General features: G+C 46.3%; 1 protein-coding gene across 1 annotated transcript in view; it reads right to left on the reverse strand.

Moving 5' to 3' along the window:
* LOC126521987 (SEC14-like protein 4) overlaps positions 1-23130 on the reverse strand; it is a 46666-nt gene that overhangs the window by 13392 nt on the left and 10144 nt on the right. Inside the window, exons 2-6 of the mRNA XM_050170753.2 lie at positions 16241-16310; positions 14883-14926; positions 14320-14382; positions 12422-12515; positions 2672-2766 (exon numbers count right to left, since the gene is read on the reverse strand). Of these exons, the coding sequence (XP_050026710.1) occupies positions 2672-2766; positions 12422-12515; positions 14320-14382; positions 14883-14926; positions 16241-16310 (366 nt within the window). The remainder of the gene's footprint in view (positions 1-2671; positions 2767-12421; positions 12516-14319; positions 14383-14882; positions 14927-16240; positions 16311-23130) is intronic.

A 23130-nucleotide genomic window follows, 5' to 3' on the forward strand; every position in this document is an offset into this window, starting at 1 on the left:
TGCACGATTCGCTTCTTCAGCAACAGTTCGTAGCCTGCGCAGTACAGTGCACCGAGAGAGAGAGAGAGAGAGATAGAGAGAGAGAGAGAGACGAAAAAGGAAAGGAAGGGAGGTTAACCAAGGACTAACCTCGTTGGTTACCCTACACTTGGGCAAGGGGAAAGGGGAAGAATAGATAAGTAGAGAGAATAAAAATGATGAAGAGTCAGTCATTGTCAGAGTCAGTTGCAGATGAATGTCCACTGTCACAAGCCCTCGTACGGTGCAGTGGCCTCCAAGAAGTGCAGAAGGGCCTTGGGGCCTTTCGCATGCAAGGTTGCATAGGCCATGGCCCCATGATCTTTTCCTCCGAGAGCGCTCTATTATCTAACGGGCTTTGTTTAGCTTGTAGAGTACGTCGTTGAGCGTCGAAGGATGGGCGGTGACACAGAAGGTGCTCTGGAGTCTCAACGCACCCGCACAAATTGCACGCCGCACTGTTGGCCATTCCTATTAAGAATGAATAGGCATTTGTATATGCGACGCCCAACCATACGCGACACAGTGAAGTTGTTTCGCGACGAGAGAATCCAGGTGGCAGGCGGAGTCGCAAGTTAGGGCCGAGGGAGTGCAAGCGTGAGTTGGTGAAAACCGGTGAATTCCACCGTAGAAGTGTGCGTGTAAACACAGGTATAGAGGCTAGGCGGCGCGCATATCGTGTCCCCTTCCCTCACCCCCAGTGTAGGGTAGCAAACAGGACGCTCGTCTGGTTGACCTCCCTGCCTTTCCTCTCCTTGCTCTTTCTCTCTCTTGACCCGTGGCGAGATAAACGATGTCGATGATGATGATAATGATAACGATGATTTATTGGCATTCCCTTAGATAAGGGGCGGTGAGAACTAGTCACCTAGCCTGCTTGAGTTGACCAACTTCAGCTACATGCAACTGCTGCATGCCACTGCCACATGTCGGAACACCTTGTGTAATACAACGCAACCGCAACGCGTAGTATACATGTATCGATGCTGCATTGCGCGCATGTAACACCGCGTGACGAGTGACACGTTTGGATGGTGATGATGCTGACGATGGTGATGATTTATTGGCCTCCCCCTTGAAACTGGGCGGTGACAGTCACCTAGCCTGCCCGATCTAATCAGGTATGCTATACATGTTTTTCATTCTGACCTTTGCACACATCTTAATTTTCTTTTTCTTCGTTCAGATAATACGTTATTTTGTTGGCCAACCCCCCCAAAGTGGGTAGGAGCCATATACATGATGAGAAACTCAAACAACCTTGTACCGCTGCCTATTCATGCGTGCGACTGGTGTGCCACCTGGTGTAATAATACGCAAATGCAATGGAAAGTGCGCATGTATCGACACTACGCGGCGCGCATCTCACATTACGTGAAAAGTGGCACGATGCGATTATTATTATTATTATTATTATTATTATTATTATTATTATTATTATTATTATTATTATTATTTCAACCACATTTGAAAGGGGGCGGTGACAAACAGTGTACCTAGCCTGCTTGATTTAATTAGTTATGTCATGCATGTATTTCATGAATGTGTGGCGCTGGCCTGTGACCTTTTGTTCCTCAAGCCAATCCAGCCATGTTTTGGCCGGTCCCTCATAGTGGATCCGTCTGGCGATAGCTGCGACGGACACCCGACACCGACGGTAGCGGCGGCGGCGGAGAACATCACCAACCCAAGCAGCCTATAACAGTTTACGCTGTAAAACTTGTTGCATTTGCCCATGAAGTGTACGTGTAACAACGCATGAGCCAGTTCTCACTAAAGCGGCCTTTAATTGTGTGAGCTATATCATATTAAGCGCACGCCTGTCTTGCATGTTCTGATGTCCTCATAGCGTGTTTTGCTTGCTTGCTTTTGTATTCACTACCTTTATGGTAATAAACAAAATCGATAAATGGTGAATGAATGAATGAATTCAGCGAAGACAAAGGAAACTGTGAGAGTTCTTGTTTTTTAGCGCATTCGGTCACAATTCGCAGCTGTAAGGTACAGTGTAGGTAACGTCAAGCTCACTCATACATCATGCCAATTACATTCTACTAATCGTTTGTCAGCTACTGGGAATAGGCCGGCGACAAGCGCAGCCAACATTTTGATCATTTTCCGAATGAAGCAACAAATTAATCGTATCCTACTTTTATTTTTCGCTTGTGACAGAAACTTCTTAGCCGATAGTCTTTAACTGCTTGCTTGGCGTGAATGGAGTGGAATAGAATGGAATGGGGGGGGGGGGGGGGGGGCGTCCGTCCGTCCGTCCGTCCGTCCGTCCGTCCGTCCGCCCGTCCGCCCGCCCGTCCGTCTGTCTGTCTGTCTGTCTGTCTGTCTGTCTGTCTGTCTGTCTGTCTGTCTGTCTGTCTGTCTGTCTGTCTGTCTGTCTGTCTGTCTCTGTCTGTCTGTCTGTGTCTGTCTATGTCTGTCTGTCTGTGTCTGTCTGTCTCTGTCTGTCTGTCTGTCTGTCTGTCTGTCTGTCTGTCTGTCTGTCTGTCTGTCTGTCTGTCTGTCTGTCTGTCTGTTTGTCTGTCTGTCTGTCTGTCTGTCTGTCTGTCTGTCTGTCTGTCTCTGTCTGTCTCTGTCTGTCTCTCTGTCTGTATTCGTTCATGACTAAAAGCGAGCGCATCTCGTTATATTGTATGCTCACCTTGCGGGTCTGGCTCTCTCTTTCTCGTTGCAACAGCTCGAGCATGTAGACCACGTGCGTGACCATCTCTTCCTTGGACAGGCACTGTAGCATGCCTGCGTGGGCCCCAACCCCCGACTCAGACAAGCGTATTAACAGGACGCTAACTGTAGCCACAACGCTGTAGCTACAGCTGTACAACTGTATCTACAACTGTAGCCAGAATTAAAGGAGAATGTTGAGGTGGGGTGCGGCTGCTCATCTACCCGTGATTTCTCACGGAAAAAGAAAAGAAAAAGCAACAACGTGGTAGGCTGTTTGTGAGAATATAACCAAGTAGTAAAGCTTCTACGAGAAAAAAATAAATAGAAGCATCCGTGTAAGCCAGCGTTGCACCATGCAGTTTGCTACCATACATTGCGAGTGTGGAAAATGAGACAAAGATTAGGCGAGTGTGTTAAGACTGTAATAATGATCACCGACCAACCAAGGGTACGACTGACGACGAAGCTAACTAACTAACTAACTAACTAACTAACTAACTAACTAACTAACTAACTAACTAACTAACTAACTAACTAACTAACTAACTAACTAACTAACTAACTAACTAACTAACTAACTAACTGGCAGTTGGAATCTATGCATAAGCGAAGCGAGGGGTAAATGGTATGTGATGAATGAATCATCGCTATGATTGTCGCTGTGACTGTTCACGCTGAAGTTGATTATTTATTCACTGTCAATACATATAGAAGAGCGGGTACATATAACGCGAAGAAAGATTGTTGCTTCGATTTTCATTTGCAGTGTCTTATGATTGACGCTATGATTGAGCTTCTAGCGTCTCGTGAGTGTCATTGCGTTGCATTCAGATTGTGTCGTGGTTGTCGCTATGATTTTATTTTTGAGCGCTGTATCATTGTCGCTATGATTTTCTTTCCAAGTGTCTTGCAATTGTTGCTACAATTTGCTTTTCTAGTGTATGTTCGTCAATATCAAACTGCATTCTAATAAGCTATACAAGACGGTTTGCTGTGACTGAAAAAAAAAAAAAAATTCATGGCGTGCGTCACAGAACACAACAACGCGGTCGCAGTATGACTGGCACAGCTCGCATGAGTCGACTGTGCGTAGATAAAACGAGGGGCGCAAGTAGTTGCGTTTATGAGAACCGGAAATGTTTGCATGCAGGGGTTAGTGACCCTGCGTACTATTTGAGCACTGAAAATTGTTGAAGTGCGTCACGGCTATGAGACGGACGAACACGTGGACGCTAGTAACACGTTCGCAGAGAAGAGTTACTTAAAACAACAAGCCAGGGCCAACGCACCGTAGCAAAGAAAGGCAGGAGACCTCGTCGCAGCTGTGCTCTCAGCAGCAGCCAAAGAGCGCGTTTGAGTGCGTCTATCCAGTGAAGTTTGTAGTTTAATGGATGACTGCGTAGTCCATGCGAGCTACCACACGCTTCAGCTCAATTCGAGTTTAGTGTCACGTGTTTGGGATTCGCGGGAATTAATATTTTCTCGGAAGTCTTGTGTCCCGTTACCTTTTGACGCTGAGTGTATACGTCGAACGCCTATCTACCTTGAAGCGAACGCGCGTAATTTTCCGTATACGTCCAGCTGTGCTGCACGAAAGCGCTAGTCTGCCGTAATTGGGGCCTTACGCACTCCAACTACAAATTGCATCCTCGAACACGGTACAAGCTATATATATATATAATATTGATAATATAATATCGATAATATTGAATTTGCGGAACTGTCAAAACTGATCAATGAGGCGAAAATAAGTGATATTCGAAATTATAACGTGAGGAAGACTGAAGAAGCCGTAAAAATGGACGCAGCCTGAAATCAGTGACAAGGAAACTTGGCATAGGACAAACAAAGATGTATGCACTGAAAGATAAGGAGGGTAATATCATCAGCAATCTCGAAGGTATACAGTAAAAGCAGCGGAAGAATTATATGCAGACCTGTACAGTACCCAGGGGAGCCACGATACCTCCATTCCAAGCAGTAATGAACAGGCTGCAAAGACTCCCCCTATAACTAGCGATGAGATCAGAAGGGCCTTGCAAGACAAAGACATGAAACGGGGGAAATCGGCAGAAGAAGATGAAATAACAATAGATTTAATCAAAGATGGAAGAGACAATGCTTGGGAAACTGGCAGCTCTCTATACGAAGTGTCTCTCGACTGCAAGAGTCCCAGAAAACTGGAAGAATGCAAACATTATACTAATACACAAAAAGAAAGACGTTAAAGAATTCAAAAACAATAGGCCCATTAGCTTACTCCCAGTATTATATAAAATATTCACCAAAATAATCTCGAACGGAAAAAGGCAATACTGGGCGTTAGTCAACCAAGGGAATAGGCTGGCTTCAGGAAGGGATACTCTACAATTGATCACATCCATGCCATTAATCAGCTTATCGAGAAATCCGCAGAGTACAATAAACCTTTCTGTATGGCTTTCATAGATTACGAAAAGGCATTTGATTCAGTAGATATACCAGCAGTCATAGAGGCATTACGTAATCAAGGAGTACAGACCGCTTACATGAATACCTTGGAAAATATCTACAGAGATTCGACAGCCACCCTAATTCTACACAAGAAAAGTAGGAAGGTAGATACCTATAAAGAAAGGGGTCAGGCAAGGAGACACAATCTCTCCAATGCTCTTCACTGCGTGCTTGGAAGAAGTATTCAAGCTATTAAACTGGAAATGCTTAGGAGTAAGGATCGACAGCGAATCTCCCAGGAACCTTCGATTTACCGATGACATTGTTCTATTCAGCAGCACTGCATGCGAGTTACAACAAATGATAGAAGACCTTAAGAGAGATAGCGTAAGAGTGGGGTTGAAGATTAATATGCAGAAGACAAAGATAATGATGAATAGCCGGGCAAGAGAGAAGAATTCAGGATCGCCAGTCAGCCTCTAGAGTCGGTGAAGGAGTACATTTACCTAGGGCAATTAATCACAGGAAACCCTGATCATGAGAAGGAAATTTATAGAAGAGTAAATATGGGTTCGATCGCATACGGAAGACATTGTCAGCTCCTGACAGGAAGCTTGCCATTATCATTGAAAAGGAATTTGTACAAGCAGTGCATTTTACCGGTGCTGACATATGGGGCAGAGACTTGTAGACTGACAAAGAAGCTTGAGAACAAGTTAAGGACCGCGCAAAGAGCGATGGAACGAAGAATGCTAGTCATAGCCTTAAGAGACAGAACGGGAGCGGTTTGGATCAGAGAGCAAACGGGTATAGCCGATATTCTAATTGACATTAAGAGAAAAAATGGAGCTGGGCAGGTCATGTAAGTACAGAACGCTCACAACCCACCAGGAAGACAACCAATCAAGAAGCACAAGCAGCATTGTCGCAGACAGAATATCGGACCAGCGACCCCCCAAGTTGCAGCGGGCGCAAAGGTGGAGAGAGGGTCTGACCCCACAATGGTAGAGGTCTTTATTCCCACTGGTCTTCTCCGCTGCTTTCAGGCACCAGTTCGTGGCGGCTTTCTTCCGGGAAACGTCTATGAGCATTTCGCGTCGTCTCTGCCGTCTCCGGAGTGGCAACTCTTTCTTCCATTCGTGGGGCTTCTTCTCTGACGAGGTGAGCTCGCTACGGGAAAATTAGAAGCACCTAGCATTGCTTCGGAACTGTCCGCCGACTATTTTCTCCGTGTAGTTCTCGCATGATGCGCTTCACACGTGACAAACAGCATGTTGTCTACTGGAATCATTACAGCTTCCTCCCCCGGCAAAATAGTCACGGAGGGCAACAGTCACCGCTGCTGCACGGTGAGACGACTTCAATTTCTGCAAATGAATGCCAGAAACTCACCGTCGATTGCCACATTGTCGGATATGTCGCCGATCAGATTCTTCGAGCTGTCTCTGAAACTCAAACGTGTGCGCAAAGAAGCACTCATACCCCTCTGAACTACCAGGTCAAAAGAGGGATGGCGATCAATCTTTCTTTAGTAGTTGTTTGCGAAATGCGCGCACTCAGAACCCTCTGGACTCGCTTATGCTGATAAATCAGACGTGCTACGTTACGCGTCTACAAACAAAGAAACAAGGGGGGAAAATTCCAGTAGCAATTATGAGTAATGGCGAAGAGCAACCCCGGGCTGCTTTGAAAGAGCGGCTAAGTGCACTCGCAGTTCTATTCAATTTGCTCTTCTTGCATTTTATTTAACATTGATATTGGTGTAGAATGAGGCGCCACTCATGAAGCGACTGTTCCATGATGTCGCAGTTTGGCACCGGGTCAGGGGAGAGTGGCCCGTCTCCACGGCGAATTTGGCGCCTCCAAGAGAGCATTGCAATTTCTCAATGGCCCACACAGTACAAGAACTTTTTTTCCGACGCGCAGTACGCTGTCTCACGAGAGCTCAGTTTTCGGCTCAGAGAGGACACGGGATGTTCGTTACCGTCGTCCCTCTGGCAGAGAACAGCACCTAGTCTTCGATCATTCGCATCACAATGGACCGTGAATTCTCGGTTAAAACCGGCACCTCGCAATACTGGAAGGCAAATCAACACAGCCTTCAGGCTTAAGAAGGCAGCTTCCTTCTCTTCGTCTCAAACAGACTACGCTTGTCGGTTCTGTCCCGCGTAGAGCATCAATCAGGGGGCTTCACAAAGTTGAATAATCCTGGATATAATGATTACAATACCCAGTGAGGGGGTACGAGCAGAGCTCGTGCGAATGCGGAGCAGTAAAGTGGCTCGGTTTCTTCTGAGACCCTTGGTCACACATGGCTTGTGAGGTGAGCTCCACAAAGAACTGAAGTGGCATGACACCGCTTCTCTGAAGTGTCTCTTGTCCTCTTGAGGCACTTTTCTCAATGGATTCCCAGACAGCGCTCTACGGGCGAGGCTGTCCGCCATCTCGTTCCCTATGATACCTATGTGCGAGGGCACCCATTGGAATCGTATGGAGAAGCCTTTGATATGGAGATTGTGCACCGAGCGTAGGGAGCTTAGACATAAGGCATCAGTAGGGAACCCTTGCTCTAACCTTTGAAGGGCGGATTTCGAATCTGTAAGGATGACAACAGGTTGAGGCGTACAAAACCGTAGCTTCTTTAGAGCTGCCTCAATGACAACGCTTTCGGCCGTTGTGGAGGACACGACTGCAGCGAAGCGAACCGATCAATCATACTTCAAAGAGGGAATGTGAAAAGCAGCTGCACTAGATCCTCTGACCTTGTGAACAGAGCCATCAGTAAAAATTTGAAGATGACGTGCATATTCAGTTTCAAGATGTTCCAGTACAAGCGAACGCGTTGCCGCCAAAGGAGAACTCCGCTTAGCATGACCGTGAGGAATTGTCAACGAACAATCGAGGCTCGCGAAAGACCAAGGTGGTTTTAACCTCTTAGTTCGACCTCTAGCGTCAAGACCCAGGTAACCAAGAGTATTAAGAGCCAAGTACGCTCAGGACTCATATCTCTTTCGAAGGCTTTGTAGAAGGGCTCGCCTGGCTATAGCCTGTTTGAGGCGGCCAATTTGCATCAGTAACCTTTGTGAAGCGACTAGGCTAAGAGGTCTCGATAGAGACTCATAAAGTACTGCATTGTTAGGAGCAGTCTGCGGAACGCCAAGGGCCCTGCTTAGGCCCTTTCTGTGCAAAACCTCAAGTCGTTCCAGCTGTGATAGTGAGGGGGAAATTAAAGGGAGCTGGTACATTATTGGACTCGTCACTGGTGCATCGTGCAGCCTGATCATTGAAGAAGGGTGATTTCCCCATTGCTCACTCGCAACTCTACGGATCACATTGAGACGCGGAGATAGTGATGTCACAATAGAGTCCACAGCTCGTCGCCACTGTAGACGGTAGTCAATAATGACGCCCAAATAGCGCTTGTGCTTCAATTGACGAAGGCAAGATTGATCAAGGTCTATCTTCAGCCGCGCATGCCGTCTTCCTCTCCCTGGAAACATGATGAAGCCAGATTTTGCCACCGAGAGAGTCAACGCAACACTTTGAAGGTAATTTTGAACTGAAAGTAATGCCTGTCGAGCTATCAGAGCTAAACGCTTGTGTTGATATCCGCTTAACCAAATACAAATGTCGTCCGCATATATCAACATATGGATATGCCTGCAATGTTTTTTTTACCCGGAGCTTCCAAGAAGGTCATAGGTGAAGCGTATTCGCTCTCGGAGGGCTTAATCACTCCTAATTTGAGCATGCGCTTGACATCCCTGTCGAGGATTTCTCTCAGCCTAGGTAAGAATCCATAACACTTTGATTGCACTGGCTCCTCGGACGTCAGCTCAATATCGTTGATGATGATTGAGGTTTATTGGCGCAAGGGCATCTAAGGCCGAAGAGCGCCACAATATCGTGCTCAGTCAAATCAGTTCTACCCAGTCTGTCGACTAAGCATTCATCAAACTCTGCTATAATTTCGCCGAGCTCAAACAACTGGGATTCCTTTAGTCCCTCTGTCGGCTCAGTCCTCTTCAGGAGTTTTTGAGCGCTACTTCCGCCTCCACTTAAACAAACCAGGTTGTCCTTCCTCTCTTCAGGATGGTTTAAAGCCATATCCACCACTGCCCCTCTTTTCAAGTAAGGTTTCATTAGGTTACAATGATAAATGCGCACCTCTTTGCGTTTTTCTATGGTTTTCCCCACGTAGTTGGTGTCAGAGAGCATTGCAACCACTTCAGAGGGCTTTCGCACTACGAGCCTGCTTTGCCTTGAGGGTCTTATTAACATTACCTTGCCTTCGATACGGAACGTCGTCTACCGGGCGTTCCTATCATAATATACTTTGGATCAAGCCTGAGCCGACTTCATGCTAGCCTCCGCAAGTTTAGCGTTAAGCAGACGCTCCAGCAGATTCAAAACAAACTCCATCACGCTAAGGTCTTCTCCGCGCCTTTCCCATGTTTCCCGCACCATTCACAAAGGGGAGCGCAGTGACCTTCCGTAAACCAAACTTGGCGGCACTAAAACCAGTGGATTCATGCGATGCTGACCGCAAATTGCAAAGTGCTGCTGGTAGGCATGCGTCCCAGTCGCGCTTGTTTCCTTGCTGAGCCGCACAGGCGGCTTTTACCCCGCAGGGCAGAACCGTCAGTAGCCTCTGAGACCATGTTTCTCGCTCAAACGATCATTTCTCCCACATTCGTTCAAAATTTGCAATATACAGACCGATATCCCCTGATACCACATATGGCTGCATGTAGCTGGACATTTTGAACTCTGCCCTCTTGTTAAGAAGATGTACCACTTGCAGGTGACAAGTGGCCGACCGATTACTCAACTCAAGTTTCAACTTGCTTAATCTCGCGCTCCAGTCTCTTTGCTTCATGCTCCTGCCTTTCTTTCTCCCTTTCCCGCTACTACTGCTGTCTGAGCTGCTCTTCCTTTTTGTTCGTTGAGGCTCCATGCTTCACTAAGCTCCTCATCATAAGCCTATAAATCAATGATTGCCTGTCTGATCAAGGGTTTTCGTGCCAAACCCTTTATATCAATCCGCAATTCCTCACGCAACAGCAACAGGTCCGGCTTGTGCAGCCTCTGCAAGTCCATGATCCTTTCGACTGCCGGGTATTAACAAAACGACAATCCGAAAGTGCCTAACCTCTAGGCTTTCAGCAGTTATCTACTAGTTCTAAAATCTAGCCCTCTTCTAAAACCTGGTTCAGGATGAAGGAACCGCCAAGACTTACGGAAAACGAAAGAAGCGCTCCACTCAATACCACAGCAGATTCACCTTACAGGACGTAGCGCCGGAGACGCGGGAAATCATCCAGGGCTGCAGGAAGCGATCGAAGCTCAACGGGCCTTCAGGAGTGTTGACACTCCGTTAGTGGTAAAATCAACAGCAGCAGCAAGGGAAGACTGTGCACCGCCGGCACAGCTGGAACCACCTACAGCATGGTCGCCAGTAGTGGGAGCAAGGGCTGCCATAGAATGCCTTCCTCCCACATCTCCTAGACCAGCTGGAGTGTCTGGGGCAGATAAGCCTAGAGGGTCATCCAGGAAACAAGCAAGGAAGCAGCCAGCTGAGCAGGCCCCACGAGTAGCAGCAGAGACTGATATAGAACAACGTCATACTACACCTCCTGGGGCGACTGGAGTGGTTGTCGCAGAACCAAGCCGAAGGTCATCGAGGCTCAGAAGGCCTCCCCGCCTGTTTGGCTACCAGGACTAAGACGTCCTGTATAGCCAGCTTTCAATGTTAAAGAAAAGATGATATATCGGTAACCGCTAAGGCAAGACGATGTACACCAGCCAGTCTGGCAACGAGCTCGAACACTTTCGGTGCGTGAGCAATAAACCTCAGTTCTTCCATGTTTACTGTGCGTGTCGGTCTCTTTTATACAGTCACTGCTTGGCCCGGAGTGACCACTCTTTCTTCCCTTTGTGGGGCTTCTTCTACGACGAGGGAAACTCGTTACGGGAAAATTAACGGCGTCCAGCATCGCGTGGGAACTCTCCTCCGACTATCTTCCCAGCGTAATTATCGGATTCTACTCTTGCGCGTAGCAAACAGCACGTTGTCTACTGCCGTCATAACAACGATCATGTCCATTCACGTTCATCTCTAGAACGTGGCTTGGCCTAAAACATGCTTATGGCTGCACAGAGAAAGCTTTCTTTCAAGTAAAATCCTTTGAAAAGCTTTTCGTTCACCCGTGCTACTTCTGATAACAAATTTTACTAACCTGAAGTGCCGACCAAGGGAACAAGAACAAAGAGACAGCAAGCTGTCGCACAGCGACAAGCTTGCCGTCCGTGCTCCAAATTTAAGGACCCTCTGGTAAATTTTACGTTTCGTATAGTTGCACATTAAGGCATAAGTTCAGACACACAAAGAAAGCTCTTTACGTGCTATTTCAGAAGAGAATAAACCATTATATCATACGAAGCAGTGCCAGCCTGGTGCGCCTTGATGTTGTCCTGGCTCTCTGAGAACGATGTCAATCCGAAGGCGCCACATCACAACATATCCCCATGCGAGGCCCTGCCCATGCATACCTCAGCGCCAGTTTTACTTCTAGCTAATATCGGGAGAAACTGTATGGGGCCCACATTAGCGTAGCGCTACTTTATTTGTTTGCGAGACAGTGCTCTGTCTGCAAGGCCAAACAAACGAAGGTGACTGGCCTTCTGATTATAGGTCTGGTCAAGGCAGACTGCAGTAGGGTGTGACACGCAAGAAGAAAAAATAGAACGCGCGAATGATGATATGAGGGCTTCCTTCAAATAAAAAAAGTAACGAACAATCTATTGGTAGTAGTACATTACAGAAGAAAATACAGAATATAATTTGGTTACGTATAAAGCATAAAGGAATGATAAGAAGTATGTAAGAAAATACACCCGGTGAACGATGTTCAGTGAGAACAGAGCGTTCCTGCTCATCAGAGCGTGTTATAGCTTATGCCATGCCAAGAAAATATGCGGAATGAATATTTTAATGCCATATATTATGAATCGTGTTCACCTGCATACGGCGCGTATTACTGTCGCAGCTTACCTCACTGCGATGTTCACTTCTTTGACTTGTAGGCGCATAAACAGTAACATATGTACATTAAAAATGTTTCCGAAAGATACTTCCTGTTCATAGATCGCTTGTGTCGCTCGCCTCTGTCCTTGTCACCAGCACGCTGTTAGCTTTAACCACGAGCCAGTACTTGTTTGCCCTGTTTTCTATTATGTTAAAGCGCTGCAGGTGAGTTTTTTCTTGAGCAGAAATCGTATCGATTCGTCTTACCTTTGAAGTCACCGCTGCCTATTGGAATGAAGTACATTGGGCTGCCATCCCGATCATGGTTGAAAATTCCGCCAGGAAAGTAGTGCTTAATGATCTGCGAGGAAGTGTACAACATGCGTCGCATTGTTATACGGAGCTCGCAACACCACCAGAAGCAATTTATAGATAATTTTGACAAAAAGTGTAATGATATAAAATATGTACCAAGAGAAATAAAATTACTTCCTTAGACGCATAAGATTAAGAAAAAACGGTCGTTTCTGTTTTGCACAGTGACGATGTAAAAATAGAAAGAGAGAGAGAAATAGAGGGGATGAAAGGCATGGATGTTAACCAGAAGCACGTCCGATTTGCGATACTGCGCTGGGGGAAGGAGATATAGGGATGAAAAGAGAGAGAGAGAGAGAGAGAGAGGCTTCGCGCAAATTTGAAGGTGCGCATCAAGTGTACAACCGGTACCCAAGACCAGACTTGAACTACTGCACTTACGCTTTCGTGGCTTCATGTACCATCGATGCGTACGGACATGGTCCAAGGATCTTCATTTCCGAGAATGGTACGATGCGAAAAAAGTTCTCTGTATGCTTGCCGGCCATGTGCAAGTTCGTGCCCCACACAAGAACGCAACAAAATGACGCGAAACAGTGGCCTTGTTTTAGGCGTAAATATGACGAAACGTATATGAGGCTTTAATGGCGAAACGCATATACGAACATGGCGACGCATCATTCCGCGCTTTGGCCGTGACGTGAAAGGCTTGCCATAGAGAGATCAGTGGCAAAGGGGTTCGATAACAAGGCGAAGGCAAGCATAATAAATAATAATATAGACCTCTTTATCAAATTCACTACTATGTGGACTTGTACCATGGCGCTTTTCATGTCTTTTAAAGAAAAGCGTTTATTGCAGTGAAGACTTTCTGATTCTGTCGGACATGTGCTCAAACTGTTAGAGTTTGTTGCGCGTTTATTGATTGGCTCATTGATCAACCTTTTGTAGTTTATTTATCGTTTTTGTCGGTGTGTGACATTTTTTCTCCTCCAAAAAGAGTAAAGAAGTAGCCGCTACTCTGTTGCTTCCAAATTCTTCATAAATCACCCACAGTTGAGCCTGCCTATAGGCCTTAGGTGGTGGCATAGCGTAACCTAATTTCATTGTGTCACCGACCTGCACTATACAGTTTTAACCACGGAAAAGCCCATTGGAGTTCGGTTCGTGCCGAGTAAGGGCAAGACGACAAAACTTCACATAAGCCAGCGAGAGATCAGTACACTACTGGCCAGTCTTGTTCAGAAGACCTGTACCGGTACTGCCCTTACATAGGATCTGCTTGCACGTTGGCGTTCGCACAAACAACGAAGATACTTAACTAACACGATGACGCAGCTATTTCCAGTACAGACGGGTTGCCCAGCGCGCAACACAGCAGCCTCCCCAACAATTAAGCACATGCTGTGAGAGTGCCATAAAAGCTCAGCTTTCTTAAGAAAGTTCTGGTGCAAGTGGGCAGCCTTGAACAGTGATTCCGTCCCTCAGTAGAGACCTGCAGTATCTTGCGAGCTCTGTACGTCTTTGCAGCGGTATCGTGCGTCACCCTCATGGTGTAATCGCGCAGGAGAGCATTCCGCGGTAAATGACCCTACCGACATCTACCATTTCCCCAACGCCTTTCATCATCGTAGTCGTCGTCCTTGCCGTCGTCATTATCATCATTATCATTACATCATCATCATCTCCAGCTCATGCTAAGTCCGTGCCCAGTCTTCCGAGCGCATCGCTCTACGGCGATTGCCTTGGGCTCTCTGACCACTCAGCCCGGCTTTGGATAGTGCCGACGACACTGCCGCTGCAAGCTACATGTATATAAAAAAAGGAAGAATCGGGAAACCGTCACTCACTGGATGGCACTCGTAGCGCTCGACCAGGCTGTCGATCTTGTTCTCCTCTCTCCACCGCAGGTTCTGCCGAAAGACAACAAAACTATTTGGACGGTGGCTTGCTTTCACGTGCGCGTAGTTTTCAGCTTTTAGACGTCAGGTTCAAGTGCACCCAATTAATTTGTCCGTTCTTGCGTGCGTGCGTTCTGATAAGGAAAACATATGCCTTACGATTGTTTCAAATACCCTGGCGTTGAATCTTTCCCGTTATACGCCATAAAAAATGGTTTCCTGAAATAATGGCCAACGTAAAAAAATTTTTCGCGCGATTCCACTTCTCCTCATCATTCACCCTTGACGACAAGCCGACCCTAGAGTTAACGTAGGTGAAACACCTCTCGGACTACATAAAAAACGTGAAAAAGAGAGAAATAGCTGCAATAGAACCTTTGCATTACACTGGCAAAGCTGTGCTGAGAGCACAACCTCTGGAATAAATTCGAAAACGCACAGCGTCGGATGACAAGAAAATTGTAGAAAGCGGCACGATTGTATGCGCATCCGGTTCTGTAGTTGTCACTCACTTTGCGCAGAAGGTCAACGGCCTTGGCCACGTCGAGGTCCCGGGCTAGAAAAGATGCAGACACATGACAAGGTTCACACGTATTCAGATGCCGGCTATATATAGCTGTTTAAATTGGTTTAAACTTGTTGCGTTAACAGCTCACTCCCAGTTTATTGTTATTTCTTTTTCCGAGAGCAACTGCTAAGACTAGACGTCTTGCTCGGGAAGCACGCCATACGTCGAGGTCCGAATGGGAGGCTTCTGCATGCAGTGAAGAAAAACCTAGGACTGCTGCCGAGTGACTGCCTTCGAAGTCTCAAAAATGTTGTTCCGATATTGGACTTCAACTTACGCTGTGTCTGTGAGCCGGCTTTTCTGTCGGGCTATTGATTGCGTACTTTGTGTGGCTTTTGGTGGCGACTGAGTGGCTTTGGCGTTTCGCTGATAAGCGCGAGGTCGCGGGATCAAATCCAGGACGCGGCGGCCGCATCTCGATAGGGGGCGAAATGCATAGACGCCCGCGTACCGTGCATTGGGTGCACGTTAAAGAACCCCAGTTGGTCAAAATTAAACTGGAGTCCTCCACTATGGCGTGCTTCGTAATCAGGTTGTGGTTCTGGCACGTAAAACCCCGGAATCGAATTTTTTTTTATTGATTGCGTGTTTTCTGCCATGTGCACGTGAAGACACTGACCGTGCTTGACGAAAAGCATGCATACTTGCTATCTCTTGCACGAAATAAACTGGTTCGGGCTCCGTTCTTCAGAACGCACGTGCACGTTTAACAATGTCGTATTTCGCAAGGTCTCGTGTTGCAGACGTAATTGCTGGAGGCCTGATTGATGTCTCGCAGATGTAAGAAGCGTTAACCGGCGACCGCTTGAGGGCGCCAACATCTCCATTCGTAAACGTTTAACTAAGAGAGCCAGCCAGAAACGGTCTTTGTTTCTTGAAACATTGACCACGTGTAATGCAAAACACGTGCAGGATTCATGCATATCCCTAAGTTATATATAGCTGGCCTGATATTTTCGGCTAAAATCATCGAAAGAAGAAAGACGTCGGCAAGAACATGAATGTGGGCGCCGTACGACCGCATACTTGAGGTTGGGTCTTATACCTTATCCCCTCCTGTTCTTCCCTGCCCGTCCTTATACGCTGCTGTTCAGCCAGAAAACACTTTTGTTCATACATTTGCCTGATATGGCCCCACGTTAATAAATCCGTAGCCTTGAGAGCTGCATATAAAGAATTCTTCGGTGTGTTTAACTGGTGGGAAGCCAGTAAGACGGATTTCCATAGACGCCGTTTCTTAACCTCGCTTTCTTCTCGTTAAGCCGTCAGGGTGTTGGCGTACCGATCTCTTGAGCAACTCACCTCGTAGCCATCGCAGCAGGTATGCGTCGGTGAACTGCTCCTGCCAAACGTCCTTCAAGGCCGTCTTCAGCTGCAGAATCAGAAAGCAAGTGCGAAGGCTGCTTTACGAAACTGTTACACGCAGTTTCGTTGCTGCTGCCGTCTCTGGTTCGATGCCATAACGTGTGGGAGGGAGGGGGGGGCGGGGGTCTGACGTAAAAGCTGGCTACTTAAAAAAACTTTAGCTATCAAGAAAATAAGCTTTAGGCGAAAGCTTAAGCTCTGGTCTTCCGCACTGAAATGCCATGCTAACACATCCGCGGTGGTTCTGCGACACTGGCGTTTTCCTGACGAGGGCGAGGTTGCCAACTCAATTCCGGCAGCAGGGCCGTGCATTTTGATAGCGGCTGGCTGCTGAAACGCTAGTGTGCTTAGATTAAGTTGCCCGTAGAAGAACACCAAGGGAGGTTTTCTGTAAGAGTCCACCTAGTGGACATGTCCATTTCGTCTTCTGCTGAAGTATTGATTGGCTGTGCCACCTAGCTGCTGCGGACACACAGCCCAGCCCAGCCGATTCAGCAGCAGATGAAATGAGCATGTCCACTAGGTGGACTCTTACAGAATACCTCCCCCTTATTTTTATCCTATATTATTGACCAAACGAAAAGGGGCAGCGGTCTCCAGAAAACGGCGACAACTCGCCTGATTATTATTATCTAAAAAAAAATACAATAATCACCAGATTGCCGCAATTGTTTCGCAGGTCTCCGCTGCAGTGTCACCTATAGCTCACATTCTCTTTGGGGTCATTAAATTCGATCATAAATTTATTTCGCACTTCGCGCGTATTCGTGTATGCATCAAGATAGCGCAAGTACGCAGAAGAGAACTCCTTAGGCAAACGTTGGACTTATTTGAATACTTGAATGCAAATATGTATTTGAATTTTTGGCATTCAAAGAAATAGTCAGATATAGTTAGGTGAATTTCTTACATAGGCTCCACGAAATTAAAGAAAAAGAAAGGATAAATAAGAAAAAAAAAACATAACTTGGATCCAGCAGCAGATATCACACTTGGCACATCACTGGTAATTCTTCCTTTAAATTAGACAGCACCACTTTGTTGCTGATCAACCTAATTGACGCAGTGAACTCCAACAGTTAATTCCAACCTAACTGTAGCAGTTAAGTCCAACCCGTTAAGTCCAACAAGCTAAGTCCGGCCCATCCATTTCGCTTTCATCGTTTGCGCTGTGAACGCTGTCAGCACATACAGTGCTTTTTTATTACTTTGTGCGACAGTCAGGCCGACCTCCTTGCTGATCTGTAATTAAATTCTACAGCGAAGCTGTATATGGCTAGGGTTCCGTGCATTTTTGTTCTCCATGAACAAAAATTGTCATCATCAATGGCTCATAGCCCCGTAAGGCAGAGGCTACAAGCACTCAGCAAAGTGAAGCGAACAGTGCTTAAATTCTTTCTAATGACGCATGCAGCCTACAGAAAAGTATGTCGAAAACTGTCATCATCAATGGCTCATACCAACACAGGCAAGCAAGATATGCAATGACTCATAGGCACTTAAGGTTCATGGCGACTCACTTTGCGTGAATTAGTTGCGATGACACTGCCCCTGTTATCGTTGTCGATGATTTCAATGTGTATGTGTCGGTACCGAAAAGGGAGCGGTTTACGCGTTTCGTGTTGCAGACATATCCCTTGCGATGCCGCACCGATCCGGCCCAACCGACCACCCAGCGGCGTACGTGCATCGATTTGAAATTATCAAAGAGTGTGATTGCAGTGACGAGTGAAGTAATGACCACCGATCAAGACAACAAATGAGTGTGCGTACCTTTCATCACGATGACCACCCATCATGACAATATATATGAGTTCGCACCTTTGTTCAAAATTATGTGTCATCTCCGTGTCGCGTGCTAAACCGCTTCGCTGGTCAACCACCTTCACAGAGTGGAACGATTCATTATTTTTCTCTCTCTTTGGCACCAAGAAGATCTTTCATACCGCGCTGCGTTGGTCATTCAAAGCAAACTCTCATACGCGGCGGCCCCTTTTCTTAAAATTTAAGATCACTGAACTATCTATCGCTCGTCTGGCGCGAAGTGCGTCTCGAGGCCAAGTGGCGGTTCCTGCCTTGATAGTTAATTGGCCGCCGCATTTCAGGGGTGGTTAATGCTAACGTCGTTTCTCCTTCGGTGTCCCTGTTTTACCGGCGCAGACATCGGCGACTTCGAAATGCGACCTCGAAACGCAGCTAAACTATAGTCGACATTTGCATTACCGCGCTTATATGGAGATTAATTCAACGCTGCTTTTATTTCATTTTTTTTTATTCTTTGTCCCTCTGACTGAACGCTGTCTCGCGCCCAGTGTCGTGACCGAGCATAGTATCATGGGGTATTATAGTATCGTGCATCGTAATCCATGACCTCGGGAATACGCCAACGAGGAGACCGGAGCGTTCGACTTTCTTTTGAACCGCGTGTAAAGTAAGTTACTTTACTAAGTCTCGTCGACATGGTGACGACGCCGTGGTTCAAGGGCGAGAAGGAAGTCTCAGATTTCTATATACGATAAAAAAAAATTTCAAACACGGCAGAAATTTGAGGCGTCGTTCTAACTGCGAGGAAAGAGCCGCCATTGTTGCTTTTTAGACAACGGAAAGTACGGGAACGAGTGCTACTGAAAAACAATTCATCCAAACGAAACAATCAATAATACTAAGCGCACGTTAAAGGTAAGAAGGAAATTCGAGGAGAGAGCAATCAAAATTAATGTAAAGCGATAACAAAGAGGCAAAAAACTTAATTATGACATTTAACGTCTCAAGACTACACACTGGTTTATGAGGGTTGCATATGTAGCAGAGGGCGGCACATTAATTTTGACCACCTGCAGATCTTTGACGGGCGCAACTAAAAGAACGGGCACAGAACCGTTTATTGCATTGCGCCCCCCCCCCCCCCCCCCCCCCCCTTTGTATATGGGGTCGTGGCTGCTGGCAACCGAACCCGCGGCCTCGCGCTCATCAGCACAGCGCCATAGCCACTGAGCCACCGTGGCGTGTCATCCTCCTTCATCGACCTGATCAATCGCGTATTCCTAGATGCAGAAGGCCATAAGAGTGTTCTTGCGGTTGTTGCATTTATAACGCAATATGTTTCGTTGAAAAATGACCACTTTGCAAAGTCACAAAGCCGTTCGAAGCCATTAAGAACGAAGTTAAGGCGAGTTTGTGCGCTCACTAACATTCGGCATGTCGGCTGCATCGCTATGGCTCCAGCTCCTATAGACGTCAAATGCCAGAGTTCCTTTTAGAACTTTCTTTTTGTAGGAAACGTTACGTCCTTAGAGCCGTAATATTGCTATTGGTCTCTTGTTCGGCAGCACGACGCCATCGTCACTGAGCGGCCACTGCGGGAGAAAGACGGGGAAATCTCGCACCTCGTGTGTGTGTGTGTGTGTGTGTGTGTGTGTGTGTGTGTGTGTTTGTGTGTGTGTGTGTGTGTGCGCGTGTGCGTGTGTGTGTGCGTGCGTGTGTGTGTGTGTGTGTGTGTGTGTGTGTGTGTGTGTGCGTGTGTGTGTGTGTGTGTGTGTGTGTGTGTGTGTGTGTGTGTGTGTGTGTGTGTGTGTGTGTGTGTGTGTGTGTGTGTGTGTGTGTTTTATGTTACTATGCGCCCTGCTCAGCTCCCTTTTTCCTCTCAACCTCTCCGTCCTCGGTCAAGTACGCGCCCCCTACTCCCCGTCCCATAAAACATACAGTCTGGCTGCGTCACTACACCCCGTTTCCCACTTGAGAAGCACGGGCACGAACTTCCTTTTACTGCAAACGTAAGGCACATTATGTTGCAGCGCTTACGTCATCCGTCTGGCACGTGCAAATACGAAAACAACAGACCGCGCTGCGCGCGACCGACTTGCCGGAACCGCGATGTAAACAACGGGCCAGCTTCAAGGAAAGATCGTTTCCGTGCAAGTCAACACTCGCTTATCTTCTTATCGCTCTCTGGAAAACAGGAGCTGGCTTCTACTTCCTGTGTCATTACATGCAGCGGCTCAACTGAAGGACGTTTGGTGACTTCGAGTGCAGTATGTTTGAGGAGGCCGGCTTGGTGTATAGTTTACGTAATTGCCGTTTATTTAACGTGATAGGGGTAATATAGGCTCGAGAGATGCATTCGCGACGACGTCGTACGCTGTTTTCATAACATTAGCTTCCAGATAATGGTCGGCGAGTTGTCACGGCTATAATAAAATGGGCAGAGAGAGAGAGAGAGAGAGAGAGAGAGAGAGAGAGAATTATTGAGGAAACACAGGGAGGTTGACCTGAGTTAATGTCCTCTGTCCTGCTATTCTGTTCAGAGGAGAGATGAAGAGGAGAAAAAAATCACGAGCCATTAAACAATTAAACGTCGACTCTGTGGTTCCAACAACCCACTAACTAGCCAAATTACTGGAAGATATTGCTAAATGTCTAGAATACCTCTTTAAGTCGATTTTGCCCAATCATGCTACGCCACCTACGCATGGTAAATACTTCGAAGAAGTTACGGTTTCGGAGCTGAAAAATGTACTAAGCCAACTGCCTAATTCAGCGTCAGGCCCCAATAGCATTACTACGTCAATAATAAAAACTTTATTTGAGATATCACCGCACGCATTACTTACCATGGTAAACCATTCTATTAAACATTCGTGGACTCCCTAGGAATGGAGACTTGTAAAAGTGAACCCGTTATTAAACAAGGAAATTACCGGTTACGTATTAGATAACATTAGGCCAATATCTCTTACATCTAACCTAATAAAACTCGCCGAAAGAATCTTACACGACCGCATAGGTAATTGGCTGATAGAGAACACGATTTTGAGTCCATGCCAAATTGGCTTCAGACATCGATGCTTGATTTGGTGCGCCCATATCGACATAGAAAGTCGTATTCAACTAGCTCGATGTCAGAAAAACTATGCAGCCCTAGTCACTTTGGATATCACTAAGGCGTATGATCGCGTAGAACATGTAAGCTTAATAAACGCGTTTCAGATGCTGGTCTGCCAAAGTATTTTGTCACGTCGGTTTTTGAATTTTTAAATGGCAGGGAATTTGACTGTTCTCCATGCGGATTGTCTTCAGTACGCACGTGACTCGGCAACAATTTGTTGCAACCAACAGTCAAGAGGTCTACTACAGGGATCAGTTATATCAGCATTGCTGTTTAAGGTCTTACTGAGTACTGTACCTTTGCAACAGGATGTGCCTGTGTACTTTTACGCCGACGACATAGCATTTTTCGCTGCATCGGTAGACTTACATGTTTTATACCAAACTCTACAGTCCTATATGAAGCGCCTAGAAATGTGGCTTGATGGCATTAACTTGTCTCCTAATATGAAAAAAATAGCGCCGTCATAGTTTTCCTTCAAAGTGCTCCTGTGCAAATTTCGGCTCTTTATCGACAAGACAGTAACCCACAGGTGAATTCGCTTAAATAACTGGGTGTAATGTACACCGAAACGCTTAATTGGAGTTCGCATATAGAGCAGATTATCTCAAAGAGAGCACGTGCAGTAGCAATGCTGCGTAGACTCAGCAACATTCATTCATTAAATCATTCATTTTTATGTCCTTAAAGACCCCCGATGGGGGTATTAGATAAGGGGTGGGCGTTTTTTTTTACGCAGAGTATTGTTGACACAACGATCAGTGCGATGTTATATTTGATATGCTATGCATGAAGCTTGATGGGCAGGTGATAGTGGCGATGTTGCAAGAAAGGCCGTTCCAGTCTTTTGCTGCTCTGGGAAAAATGAAGCAGAAAATGTTTTAGTGCGGGCACGTGGGCGAGAAAATTGTAACGCATGACCAGTGCGATGAGATATGTGAGCTGCTGGGATAATGTAAGGAGCGCAATTAAATGGCGAATGAAAGAATTTGTGAAATAGAGAGAGGGTTGCAATGCGTCTGCGATAAGTTACACTCGGCTTTGAGGTATGAAGCACTGATTTCATATGGATACGAACCACGAATGAATTTAGCAGCACGATTTTGAACGGATTCTAGGGTATTAGTGAGACCTACTTCGGATGGGTTCCAGATGGGTGATGCGTACTCTAACTTAGCCCTCACTAATGATTTGTAAGCAAGTAGTTTTACGTGTCTTGGAGCGTTACGTAAATGACGTCTTAAGAAACCCAAAGTTCTGTTAGCTGATGACGTGACTTTAGCAATGTGCGTGTTCCAAGACATATTGTGAGATAAAGTAACTCCAAGGTATTTATGTGTGGTTACTGATTCAACGGAGACGTTAGCTATGTTATAAGTGAAGTGAAGGGGTATTTGAGGACGAGTAAAAGAAATGAGTTTGCATTTAGTAGGGTTTAGGGACATTAGCCAGTCATCGCACCATTGTACTATGTGGTCGAGATCTTGTTGTAGAATCATATGGTCAGATGGGCTAGTAACGGTTCGGTAAATAACGCAGTCGTCAGCAAACATGCGGATATTAGAAGATACATGCAAACCTAGGTCGTTAATGTATATTAGGAACAGAAAAGGACCGAGGACAGAGCCTTGAGGCACACCCGATGACACTGGAAGTGGGATGGATAATTTGTTATTTGTAAAAGTTGCGTCGGCATACCCTCATTACGATCTATTGCATGTATGTTCACCCGATAATAGAGTTCGGCTGCGTTTTATTTTCTGGCAGACCTGCATGTAAAATTCGGCTTCTGATTCTATTAGAACGAGAGGCTTCTTACGTTTCTGCCTTTGGCTTCCTAAATTTGTCGCTAACGAAATCTTATATCAAGAAGCACGCCTGCCTTCTCTTCTCATGCGATTTCATGTCCTAACAGTACAAACATTTCTAAAGATATATGCAT

This window comes from Dermacentor andersoni, chromosome 6, assembly GCF_023375885.2.
Source record: "Dermacentor andersoni chromosome 6, qqDerAnde1_hic_scaffold, whole genome shotgun sequence".
Lineage (NCBI taxonomy): Eukaryota > Metazoa > Arthropoda > Arachnida > Ixodida > Ixodidae > Dermacentor > Dermacentor andersoni.